This window comes from Mercenaria mercenaria, unplaced genomic scaffold (genome assembly GCF_021730395.1).
Source record: "Mercenaria mercenaria strain notata unplaced genomic scaffold, MADL_Memer_1 contig_889, whole genome shotgun sequence".
Lineage (NCBI taxonomy): Eukaryota > Metazoa > Mollusca > Bivalvia > Venerida > Veneridae > Mercenaria > Mercenaria mercenaria.
The window spans coordinates 1-13,580 of record NW_026463800.1 but is presented as its reverse complement, the minus strand read 5'-3'; the positions used below and the strand labels follow the sequence as shown (position 1 = coordinate 13,580).

The 13,580-nt window shown below is 35.7% G+C and overlaps 1 protein-coding gene across 1 annotated transcript in view; it reads right to left on the bottom strand.

Annotated features, from left to right (window-relative positions):
• LOC123557604 (DNA repair protein RAD50-like) overlaps positions 1-13,324 on the bottom strand; it is a gene marked incomplete at its 3' end in the record, with an annotated part of 49,730 nt that extends 36,406 nt beyond the window's left edge. Inside the window, 6 exon segments of the mRNA XM_053536275.1 lie at positions 3,845-3,913; positions 5,010-5,115; positions 6,960-7,033; positions 7,484-7,588; positions 10,076-10,177; positions 13,252-13,324. Of these exon segments, the coding sequence (XP_053392250.1) occupies positions 3,845-3,913; positions 5,010-5,115; positions 6,960-7,033; positions 7,484-7,588; positions 10,076-10,177; positions 13,252-13,293 (498 nt within the window).
• Positions 13,325-13,580: the final 256 nt, after the last annotated feature.

Below are 13,580 nucleotides of genomic sequence, written 5' to 3'. Positions count from 1 at the left end.
AAATATTTGTACCAGAGTTATGGATCTTGTGTCATTTGATGTGTGTGATAAGGTGGAACAACTGTTTTAAGTTTGAATCAAATCCATTTCGAAATAACCAAGATAGAGTGAAAGTGCATCAAAGCTTAAAAAGGGAGGATAATTCATAAAATATTGGTGCAAGAGTTATGGCCCTTGTTTCATATGATGTGAGTGATGATGTTAAATAACTATTTTAAGTTTGAATCAAATCCATTTCGTAATAACTGTGATAGAGTGAAGGTGCATCAAAATTTTAACCTGAAATCCTAAGTAAAAGGGGAACATAATTCATGAAATACTGGTATCGGAGTTATGCACCTTGTGTCATATGATGTGGGTGATAAGGTGGAATAACTATTTTAAATTTGAATCAAAGCCAAGATAGAGTGAAAGTGCATCAAAACTTTAACCTGAAATTCTAAGTTAAAAGGGGGGATAAATCATGAAATATCGGTGTGAGAGTTATGACCCTTGTGTCATATGATGTGGCTGATGATTAGGAATAACCATTAAGTTTGAAACAAATCCATCAAGTAACTAGAAGATGCTTTTGTAAAAACATGCATGTCTCCCCCAGTGCATAGTCGTATAGGCATGAAGTCAATACAGGACAGGAGCAAAAGTCAGAGACACTGATAGTTGGCTGCAATAGGATTATCTACTTTGCATGTCCTGTCATCCCACTTAAGTTTCAACATTCTGTGCCTAGTGGTTCTCAAGTTATTGATTAGAAAGAGTTTTCTATGTTCAGCCTCCTGTGACCTTGACCTTTGATGGAGTGACCCCAAAAACAATAGGGGGCATGCATCTACTTTGTAAGTCCTATCACCCTATGAAATGTGAAGGTTCTAGGTCAAATGGTTTTCATGTTATTGACCAGAAATGGATTTTCATTTTCTGTCTGCTGTAACCTTGACCTTTAATAGACTGACCCCAAAATCAATAGAGGTTATCTACTCTGTATATCCAATCATCCTATGAAGTTTCAACATTCTTGGTCATGTGGTTCTCAAGTAATTGTCTGGAAATGATTTTACATGATCAGGCCTCTGTAACCTTGACCTTTAATAGACTGACCCCAAAATCAATAGGGGTCATCTACTCTGCATGTTACATCATCCTATGAAGTTTCAACATTCTGGGTCAAGTGGTTCTCAAGTTATTGATCAGAAATGGTTTTCCATGTTCAGGCCCCTGTAACCTTGACCTTTAACAGACTGACCCCAAAATCGATAGGGTCATCTACTCTGCATGACCAATCATCCTACGAAGGTTCAACATTCTGGATCAAGTGGCTCTCAAGTTACTGACTGGAAACAGTTTTCCATGTTCAGGCCCCTGTTACCTTGACCATTAATAAAGTGACTCCAAAATTACTTGGGTTCTTTCACTCTGCATTTCCAATCATTCTATGAAGTTTTAACATTCTGGGTCAAGTGGTTCTCAAGTTATTGATTGGAAACAATTTTCCATGTTAAGGGCCCTGTGATCTTGACCTTTAACAGAGTGACCCTAAAATCAATAGTGGTCATCTACTCTGCATGGTCATATACTAGACTGACCAACTGATCATATACTCTGACTGACCAATCTTCCTATATAGTTTCAATATTCTGGGTCAAGTGGTTCTCAAGTTATTGACCAGAAACAGTTTTCCATGTTCAGGCCCCTGTGATCTTGACCTTTAACAAGTGACCCCAAAATCAATAGAGGCCATCTACTTTGCATGACCAATCATCCTATGAAGTTTCAACATTCTGGTTTAAGTGGTTCTCAAGTTACTGATCGTAAATGGTTTTCAATGTTCAGGCCCCTGTGACCTTGACCAGAGTGACCCCAATAGGGGTCATCTACTCTGCATGATCAATCATCCTATGAAGCTTCAACATTCTGGGTCAAGTAGTTCTCGAGTTATTGACTAGAAATGGTTTTCCATGTTCAGGCCCCTGTGACATTGACCTTTGATAGAGTGACGGCAAAAACAATAGGGGTTGTCTACTCCAGCAGCCCTACCATCCTATGAAGTTTGAAATTCTAGGTCAAATTCGCCAGTTATTGATAGGAAATGAAATGTGACTGACGGACGGACAGGGCAAAAACAATACTGAAACAAAATGAAAATGCATCAAAACTTAAACCAAAGTGCAGATACGGAAAGATGACCCTGATGCAGGGTCGAGTAGGACAGCTCTCCATACTTCATGTAGTCAAGCTAAAAATGATAACAACTAAACAACAGAAGACTTTGTTTTGAAGTTAATCTCAGAATGTTCCATGAACTGTGACACTGATCTTTGAGGTAATGATCTGACTCTACTCTACTGGTTGGCGAGATAACATCAGCACAAGGGATTCAAACTTGGCAAGCAGCAATCCAACATACAGTAGAAAGACAAGCACAGTGACTGTCACAATTTAAAGGCATATGTTAGAGTTTCTGTATATGAGATGAGCGAAATTTTTCCAAGAAACAGAATTTCTTCAAATCCTCAAATATTTATTAAGGACATTCATCTGAGAAACAACAACATGCAATAAAAGTTTTAGGTCACCAGTACTGAAAAAAACTTATCTGCCCTTGAAAGTGGCATTTTCCCCTGTTATTGGGAAAAATTTCGCCCATCTCATTTACATATGCCTTTAATTGATAGCTATAGAATTTAATTTAATCAATTCACTGTTTCCCAAACAACAAAGTACCAACTGAAAAGTGTAGAAAACTTGTCTAGTTATCTGGCATACTTAGGGGTTCAAACCATTCAGTAAAGTTTAATACACCAAAATATTTTTCGGAACTGTAGATTGTGGAGCTGGATGTATCTTTTACCAAATAAAATTATTTGGGAAGCGATATAGCACACTTATTATTCTAGGATGAGAACTGATATATACCAATGAATACAACGTCATGTGATAATTCATATTTCTATTGACAATAATTGCATTGCCAAATATAAATAATTCAATTAAGTTTACTTTTAAAAAGTATTTCCAGAGTTGTAACTGAAGATATGAATGGCAGATATAATCATGACAGACGTGAAATAAATCTCATCCGACGACACTAATGCAATTTGTTTGATCCATAGATTTTAACTATGGAAAGACATACGCATAGGAGCAACAAAGAGTGGACCTTACAAGAATCCCAGGAAGCCCCCACTCCTGTTGCACTAATACCACTAACAGTTGTGACAATATTATTGCCGCTGCTTGGCGTCATATATATCTGTAACCAATCTGCCAGCATAGACACCACCAGATGCTTAGTGCTACACTCGCCGCCGCTTGGCGACTGATATAAACGCAAGCCCATATACCACAGTACCTATTAATCCAACCACCAGTGCAACATAAAACTATACTGCTTTCCTACAGAAGCCAAACAAAATAGGAGCAATGACAGACTGCTTTAGTCAAAGCTAAGTTCTTTAATACTCATTTAACCCAAAGATAAATCCCAGGAGATAACTTCTGAACCCTATAAACTTCTCCGCCTACAGACGACACTCTAGGCAAATTAAATTTATAGGGGGAAAAACAAAATAATGTATTACTATTTCACACATATTCATTTTACGTTGTATTTACTAATGCTAGGCATTACTGATTCTGCACTTGCAATCAGTGTAGATCATGATCAGCCTGCACATATGTGCCTTTCAGTCAGTATCTTTTTTTGTATGCACCCTTTTTAACAGTTAAATTTTAATGGTACTATCCAAAGTGAAGGACGGATGTTTGTTATAAAAATATAGCAGGGTAAAGGTTAATGCTGTCTGTCTATGTCCTTAATAATCCTCACTGTATTCATAAAGTATACCTGATGGGCCTTTTTCTTATTTTCATTCAAATACTGAAGCTCAATTTTGTATTCCTTTAACTTGCCATCCTGAAATAAAAATAATATTGATTCTTTTTTATTTCAGTCATACAAGCCCTACTGACTCAATACTGTGAAACCGTTAATATTTATTAGGGATTAATTTTTGAGGATTTCACAATATTAAATCCTAACAAACAAACAAAAATCTTAATGATTTTATCTTTGTATCTTGAAATCAAAATATTACCTGATTCGGCTTTGCTGAAAAACTAACGCTAGACAAAAGAGGATAGACAACAGATACAGGCCCATCACAATGAACCTCTGGTCCAGGTAAGCTGAAAGTTCTGAGCATGACTTCTTAAGGTTTGCTTTAGCAGATATTTCAATGCATTTTTGTCTATTGTAATAGTATTCTTTAAATCCAAAAATTTGCTTAAATCATGTCTGCAATAACCATACTTTTCATTCATTTTTATTATGTTTGGTTTAATGCCGCACTGACACAATTATAGCTCATACGGTGACTTTCCAGATATGATGTTGGAGGAAGACCCCAGGTACCCCTCCGTGCATTATATCATCACAAGTGGACACCTGGGTACAACCATGACCTTTTTTAAGCCAGCTGGATGGCTTCCTCACATGAATAATTCAACCAAACTTTTCAACACACAAAAAGGACCATAATCAAGATACATAACTGTTTCTTATAACTGGAAATTTAATTTGTTATATACGTGTTCACTACAAGCGAAGATTGCTGAATGTTTAGTTATTATATACCTGTTCCGGGATTCGGACAAAATCCCCTGCGGACAAAACCCCCTTCACTAATTTTTGCACAGACGGACAAAACCCCCTTCATCTTTTTCACAAGGAGGACAAAACCCCCTTCGCTGAATTTTACAAGGCGGACAAAACCCCCTTCACGTTTTTTGCAAGGAGGACAAAACCCCCTTCAACTTTTATAAGTCCACCTTGTGAAAAACAGCGAAGGGGGTTTTGTACTCCTTGTAAAAAACATGAAGGGGTTTTTGTCCTCCTTGTAAAATTCAGCGAAGGGGATTTTGTCCTCTTTGTAAAAACGATGAAGGGTGTTTTGTCCGCCTATGCAAAAATGAGCGAAGGGGGTTTTGTCCGCAGGGGGTTTTGTCCTCACCTGTTCCTTTTTGGTTTTCTTTATGCTGTCTAGAGCTTTCACATATCTTGTTGAAGCAAACAAAGCATCAAACTTTTCTTTCAGTTGTTTTCCTTCACCGAGTGGCCTTTAAAATATATATTGTACATTTGTCACTTACAATGTGGACATTTGTCATTTTCATGTATGTTCATTTATTTTTTGGACCCCCCATCCATTTGAAAACAACATTTATAGGTTGCTCAAAGACATACTGATTTAGCTGTAGAAGATATAACTCTGCTTGTAAAAAAGTTTTAGATGTGCAAATTTACATGCAACAAGCAGTTTGATTAAATTCATCCTACATCAAATTTAGCAGACGCTTGCTATAATTTTATATGAAAATTTACTAATCGAACGAGTACATATGCAAGTATAAAATCACAAACCCTTTCTATTATTTGTATGTTATTATGTGACTGTCAGAGGAAGCTTATTCTACTAAGACTAAAACAACAATATTGATGTCAACATTGTATGACACATGACCCCTGAAAATGCTTGATAGAAAATGTGAAGTAACAAAAGGGCCATGATGACCTTAGATCGATCACCTGAGTTGCACCTTTTGCTTGAACAGTTTTGGTAGACGGTTACGCAAACAAAATATCTGTGAAATCATTATGAAAGAGTGCCAGTGTTTTCTGATAAGAATATTTTAAAAGTTTATACTAAACAGATATGGGCTGGTAATGTATGTGTATGTGGGGTGGTGGGGGAGGGAGGAGAGGGAGGTTGGTAATGTGTGGGGATGCTAAGCTTATGATGATATTGGATACAGATACAATATCATCTAAAAAAATTTTTAAGTTTCAACAAAATACATATAGGGAAAAGTGACCATGCCTCCTGGCAGCCAAGTTTTTTGGACAAAACTGATTTTAAAATTTGTAAAATATTCCTACAGACTCACCAAAGAAAAATTTGTGTAAAATTATTTTAAAGTCAGACCACAATAACGACGGACAGATAGATGGTCGGACTGATGTACGAACAGTTTAAACACTATATGCCTCACGGGTCTATGACATAGGGGGCATAGGAATGTATAAGTACAAATGTATGTTCCATTCTGGGAAAAGTCTGATCAATTCAAAAGTACTACTGTCAAAATATTCTGACTTAAATTAAAAGGTTGATTTTTTTTTATATATCTTTTTCTTAAAGGTGGATAATCAGATTTTGGCCATGTAACGGGTTTGTTCGAAACTTAAGCATCTGATCATTTACACTCATTTATGTTCACTTAACACTTAATACAAATTAGATTTTCACTGGAGGTATTTTTAAAATTTCGTTTTCCTATCCTGGTTGCCCAACCAAGAAAGAGTTATTTTATCATAAGTATAAATTTGATAAACATACTTTGCCTAAGGAAATGTATAAATATTAGACATATTGTAATATATTTGTAAAATATTTGCATTAAAAATTATGTATTTAGATGGAATTCATTAGAAACGCAAGTTTGAAAAATTATTATTACCTCCCTTTGCCTATCTTGCTTGGGCAACCAAGATAGATTGGAAATAAATGAATTCAGGAGCTACACACAGCTTTTAAACTTGCATTTTGGTTCAGATTGTTCAATAGTTGATATGTCTATCAAATGCAAATGTAAAACTAGACAGTGTATCGAAATAAAAAGAAATACCCAGCTTTTTATATACTTTCATATTAAAGGGGAGTAATTACAAAATTTTATAAAAATAATAAAATATACATTTCAAATAGGAATCTAACTCTATGTAATCGGTCTTTTTGTTCCTTAAATAATTCTCTACCAGAATATACAAAAGGTAAAAAATGTCATTAAATGTTGTTTAAATGTGATTGACCACCTTTAAAAGAACATTCATCCTCTACGTGCCCTTCATGTATATGGAATAATAATGTTACTTCCTCCTAAAAGAATTAGCCACAACCTACCAGTTGGCATCTTCCTGATGACAAAATATCACATTCTCCAGAACAGGTTTTGACACTCCAAGGGAGGTAATCATCTAAATAAATATTGATCATTTCAGTTACAAATATTAAAATTGTCCATGCACACTCACATTTCTGTAAAGTTTTAATGTTTGTGTTCAGATGAATTCAATTTTCAAAAGTATTTAGTTTAAATATTAAGTCAGTTAATTCAGCATAAAAAGAATATACACAGTGATTTCTGGAAATGCAAAAGCTATGCATGCATTTAGAGGCTTATGACAAATTTTGGAACTTCATCCATTGCTTTACAAAGAACCTTGATCATAAAGAAATTCAAACTGTGGGACAGACACACTAATGAGTCTACTACTATATGCCACCCCTCAAAGGTATAATACTGTAGTGACTCAGCCATCAATGTATGAATTGAAATCAGTCACTCACAGTCCGATTGGCTGCAAGCAATTTGTTTTTATAGATATTTTACAACATGAATAACACAAACACACAGAAAATTTCACCTCTCTGTCAGTATCAGCACTTTTAGAGATGATGCCCTGTTTCTCACCAGCTGCATTCAGTCGTGTTATAACTCCATCTAAAGTTTTCATTTCAACTTTCTTTCCCTAAAACATATGTTAAAACAAGGATAGTCACACATATTTACGATAGATCAAGATATGTGAGTATCCTCACCACTCTATCTATATCAGCACACTTGGCTTTTTCAAGGTGACAGGGATTCCCTTCCATATCTTCTGACAACTCCATCAATTTTTTTAATTTCTACTATTTTGCCTAAAAGCAGTTTGATATCATCCATAAAAGAGACAATCCCCTCCTTCTTATGTTTTTTTTGTTAGCTGTTAATATCTTTATAAAAAATTTCTAACAAAAGGCTGTTTTTAGTTTACATTATACATTTGAAAGCTTTGCAGTTTCAAAACATCAAAACTTTATGAAATAAAGTATAAACAAGAGGACCATGATGGTCTTGAACCGCTCACCTCTTCCCACATGACCCAGTTTTTGAGCTCATGTGACCCAGTTTTGAACTTGACCTAGATATTATCAAGATAAAAATGCTGACCAATTTTCATGAAGATCCATTGAAAAATATGGTCTCTAGAGAGGTCACAAGGTTTTTCTATTATTTGACCTATTGACCTAGTTTTTGAAGGTACGTGACCCTGTTTTGAACTTTACCTAGATATCATCAAGGTGAAAATTCTCACTAATTTTCATGAAGATCTCATGAAAAATATGGCCTCTAGAGAGGTCACAAGGTTTTTCTATTTTTATACCTACTGGCCTAGTTTTGGACTGCACGTGACCCAGTTTCTAAACTGACCTAGATATCATCAAGTTGAACATTCAGATCAATTTTTATGAAGATCCATTGAAAAATATGGCCTCTAGAGAGGTCAAAAGATTTTTCTAATTTAAGACCTACTGACCTAGTTTTTGACCGCAGTTGACCCAATTTCAAACTTGACCTAGATATCATCAAGATGAACATTCAGACCAACTTTCATACAGATCCCATGAAAAGTATGGCCTCTAGAGAGGTCACAAGGTTTTTTTATCAATTGACCTACTGACCTAGTTTTTAAGGCACGTGACCCAGTTTCAAACTTGACCTAGAGATCACCAAGGTGAACATTCTGACCAATTTTCATGAAGATCCATTCAAGAGTATGGCCTATAGAGAGGTCAAAAGGTTTTTCTATTTCAAGACCTACTGACCTAGTTTTTGATTGCAGTTGACCCAGTTTCAAACTTGACCTATATATCATCAAGATCAACATTCAGACTGACTTTCATACAGATCCCATGAAAAATATGGCCTCTAGAGAGGTCACAACGTTTTTTCATTATTTGACCTACTGACCTACTTTTTGAAGTCACGTGACCCACTTTCAAACTTGACCTAGATATCATCAAGATGAACATTCTGACCAATTTTTATGGAGATCCATGCACAAGTATGGCCTCTAGAGAGGTCACAATGTTTTTCTATTTTTAGGACTACTGACCTAGTTTTTGACCACACATGACCCTGTTTCAAACTTGACCTAGATATCATCAAGATGAACATTCAGACCAACTTTCATACTGATCCCATGAAAAATATATCCTTTAGAGAGGTCATAAGGTTTTTCTATTATTTGATCTACTGACCTAGTTTTTGATGGCACGTGACCCACTTTCGAACTTGACCTAGATATCATCAAGATAAACATTCAGACCAACTTTCTTACAGATCCCATGAAAAATATGGCCTCTAGAGAGGTCACAAGGTTTTTCTATTATTTGACCTACTGACCTAGTTTTTGACCGCACGTGAGCAAGGTTCGTACTTGTCCTAGATATCATCAAGATGAACATTCAGACCAACTTTCATACAGATCCCATGAAAAATATGGCCTTTAGAGAGGTCATAAGGTTTTTCTATTATTTGATCTACTGACCTAGTTTTTGAAGCACGTGACCCACTTTCAAACTTGACCTAGATATCATCAAGATGAACATTCAGACCAACTTTCATACAGATCCCATGAAAAATATGGCCTCTAGAGAGGTCACAAGCTTTTTCTATTATTTGACCTACTGACCTAGTTTTTGACTGCACGTGACCAAGTTTCGTACTTGATCTAGATATCATCAAGATAAACATTCTGACCAATTTTCATGAAGATCTTGTGAAATATATGGCCTCTGGAGAGGTCACAAGGTTTTTCTATTTTTAGAACTACTGACCTAGTTTTTGATGGCACTTGACCCAGTTTCAAACTTGACCTAGATATCATCAAGATGAACATTCTGACCAATTTTCATAAAGATCCCACAAAAAATGTGACCTCTAGAGTGGTCACAAGCAAAAGTTTACGGACGGACGGACGCACTGACGCATGGACGGACGGACGACAGAACGGACACCGTGCGATCACAAAAGCTCACCTTGTCACTTTGTGACAGGTGAGCTAAAAACAAAACCTTTGGAATATCTTCAATAGATGAATTTTGCACAATTCTTGCGACATTATTCAAGCTTACAGTGACACTGTTCTCTGAATAAAACTAGAAAACCTAAGAGTATTGTATCAACATACCTTCTGTGTAGCTGTCAATGATCGCTTTACAAAAACAGATTTTCCTGTTACATCACGGAAGTGTAGTTGCACTTGACCTCTGACCTCCCTCTCATGAGCAACCTAGATACAAATTCAAGAGCAAGTTACCAATGTCCCCCACCTATGAACATCTTTCTCAAAACAAATTGCATACCAATATAACATACTAACAAAGTATGTACAGCATAACTTTATCATATAATTCAAGAAGAACTGACATAGTTTGAAAATGTATGGAAATCTATAGTTATTGGTGAATGCTTGAAATGTTAATATTTTATTTTTAAAGATTTAATGTGATTTCATTTTTCTTATTGGTAAGAAAAATAAATAACAAGAGGGTCATGATGACCCTGGATCGCTCACCTGAGTAATATGAGCTACATGTTTCAAATGTCAAACTGATGATAAAATATTAAGAAAGTCAGTAGGTCACATTCATGGTCAATGAAATTCAGTTTTACGATTTGTGTGCAAAACTGTGTACGTCATCAAAATTTCAAGGCTGTATATTAAAAAAACAAGAAAGTAGGTCAGTAGGTCAAGGTCACAGTCAAGTGACATCATATTACTTGTGGTCATCAGGTAATTATAATTAAACAGTCTTGGAAATAGGATCAGATGATTTTTTAAGTATTTTTCCTATATAACTCACATAATAACTAAGTGACCCCAGGGTTGGGCCTCTTTTAATCCCAGGGGCATAATTTGAACAATTTTGGTAGAGGACTACTAGACAATGCATCATACCAAATATCAAAAGCCTAGGTCGTATGGTTTCAGACAAGAAGATTTTTTAAGCTTTTTCCTATATAAGTCTATATAAAACTTGGGATCCCGAGGGCAGGGCCTCTTTTCACCCAAGGGGTAAAATTTGAACAAATTTGGTTGAGGACCATACACAATGCAATAAACCAAATATCAAAGATCTAAGTGTTGTGGTTTCAGACAAGAAGATTTTTAAACTTTTTTCCCTATACAAGTCTATATAAACCATGTGACCCCCGGGGCGGGGCCATATTTGACCCTAGGGGGATAATTTGAACAATCTTGGTAGAGGACCACTAGATGATGCTACATACTAAATATCAAAGCCCTAGGCCATGTGGTTTTGTACAAGAAGATTTTCAAAGTTTTCCCTATACAAGTCTATATAAACCATGTGACCCCCGGGGCAGGGCCATATTTGACCCTAGGGGGATAATTTGAACAATTTCGGTAGAGGACCAATAGATGATGCTACACACCAGATATTAAAGCCCTAGGCCCTGTGGTTTTAGACAAGAAGATTTTTAAAGTTTTTCCTTTCGGTTGCCATGGCAACCAGAGTTCTAAATGGAGTTCAATTCTTTGAAAAATTTTGGAAGGGGGCCACCCAAGGATCATTTCTGTGAAGTTTGGTGTAATTCTGCCCAGTGGTTTTCAAGAAGAAGATTTTTTTAGAAATTTTCCTATATAAGTCTATATAAAACTTGGGACCCCCGGGGCAGGGCCGTATTTGACCCTAGGGCGATAATTTGAACAATCTTGGTAGAGGACCACTAGATGATGCTACGTACCAAATATCAAAGCCCTAGGCCATGTGGTTTTGTACAAGAAGATTTTCAAAGTTTTCCCTATACAAGTCTATATAAACCATGTGACCCCCGAGGCGGGGCCATATTTGACCCTAGGGGGATAATTTGAACAATTTTGGTAGAGGACCACTAGATAATGCTACACACTAGATATCAAAGCCCTAGGCCCTGTGGTTTTGGACAAGAAGATTTTTAAAGTTTTTCGAGTTCTGCATGGAATTCAATTCTTTGAATAATTTTGAAAGGGGGCCACCTAAGGATCATTCCTGTGAAGTTTGGTGTAATTCTGCCCAGTGGTTTTCAAGAAGTTTTTTTTAGAAATTGTTGACGGATGACAGATGACCGACGACGGACGATGGACATCAAGCGGTCACAATAGCTCACCTTGTCACTTTGTGACAGGTGAGCTAAAAATATAATGAAATATTTTATCATATCAAAGGAAGGTAACTGATAAATGAAATGAATTTATAGGGTACCTTTGAATTAAATACATTCCAGAGAAATTGAATACCAGTCAGTGTTGGTCAAAATTAGTGGGAAAACTGATATAAAAACACATGTATTGTACTTTATCATATAAAAAGGGAAGTAATTGCATGTACATGTACCTATTAGTTTAGTTTATTGAATAAATCAAGGCCTAACTAGGCATGTGATATGACAATAAACAACAAACAGAATATCGCATACAAATGGCAAGAAAACAAAACAATAATGATCAATATAAAAAAAGAAGAAAACTTATTTGCATGATATAATATGACAAAATACACAAAGTTGAATGGATGACAGTAAAACAAATGATGAATATTGGAGAATGAGAGTCTGTATTACTGGTTAAAAAAAACCCACAAAAAAAAACCCACAAAAAAAATTAAAATGGGTGTCTGTGACCTTGACTTTAGCACATGACACATTGTCTTGTAATGGTGAATATCTATGCTTACTTACTTAAATATGACATCCATGCAGAAGTAAGTTACAGCGTAGATAAAAAATACCAAAAATGTTTTATCTCCAAAGGTGACCTTGACCTTGAGCTAGAGGTTTGAGTCTTACATGCAACAAATCATTGTGTCATATTACTTGAATATACATCCATGCGAAGTAAAGTTACTGACCAGACCTAAAAAAAAAAGACCTTTTATCTTTGACCTCTACATGCGACCTTGACCTTTGAGATAGGGGCCTGGGTCTTGCACCTGATAGTCAAGATATATCTATTTCAACTCAACTGCGACCTGGTTGCTTAACACTTATATGTTACCATATCTCTGAAAGCCAGCTTTCTAGAGATGATGGAAGTTTATTAATGCCCAGTCAACTTCAAAGTCCCAGTATCTTCCAATGGCCTGACATGGTGGAAATTCTGCAACATGCGGATCACTCATGCGTGACTTAATACTTAACTCTGCTTCTTTTGAACGCTCCCTATCTAAAACATTGATCAAGCGCCCAGTGACCAAATGTATTTCATTACCAAATTTTCCTCAAATAATTAACATAGATCAATTTACACCTTTAAGGTATTAGTTTAATCATATCTTGACTGATTTAGACATATAGCATACTTACTTTAGGTTTAAGAAGACGATTATCAACTATCAAAGATAACATCGTTTTATTTTATTATTGGCTTAGAAATGGCATTTGTAAAACAAAGGGGAGTAACTCACACTATCCTGAGTATACTGTTCCACGTGGGTGGTGGGGGGCGGGGGCAATATCAAATACACGTGTATATGTTTTTGACACTAAAACATTTTACTTCTTTTCTTTGGAAGTAAGTTACATACATTAGTAAAAAAAAAAATACAAAATTTATAAAAAGCAAAGAGCCGATAAATTTCAATATTATTGCTCTTTTGCAGTAAACATTGTCTTATTTGCATATTAAAAAGTAA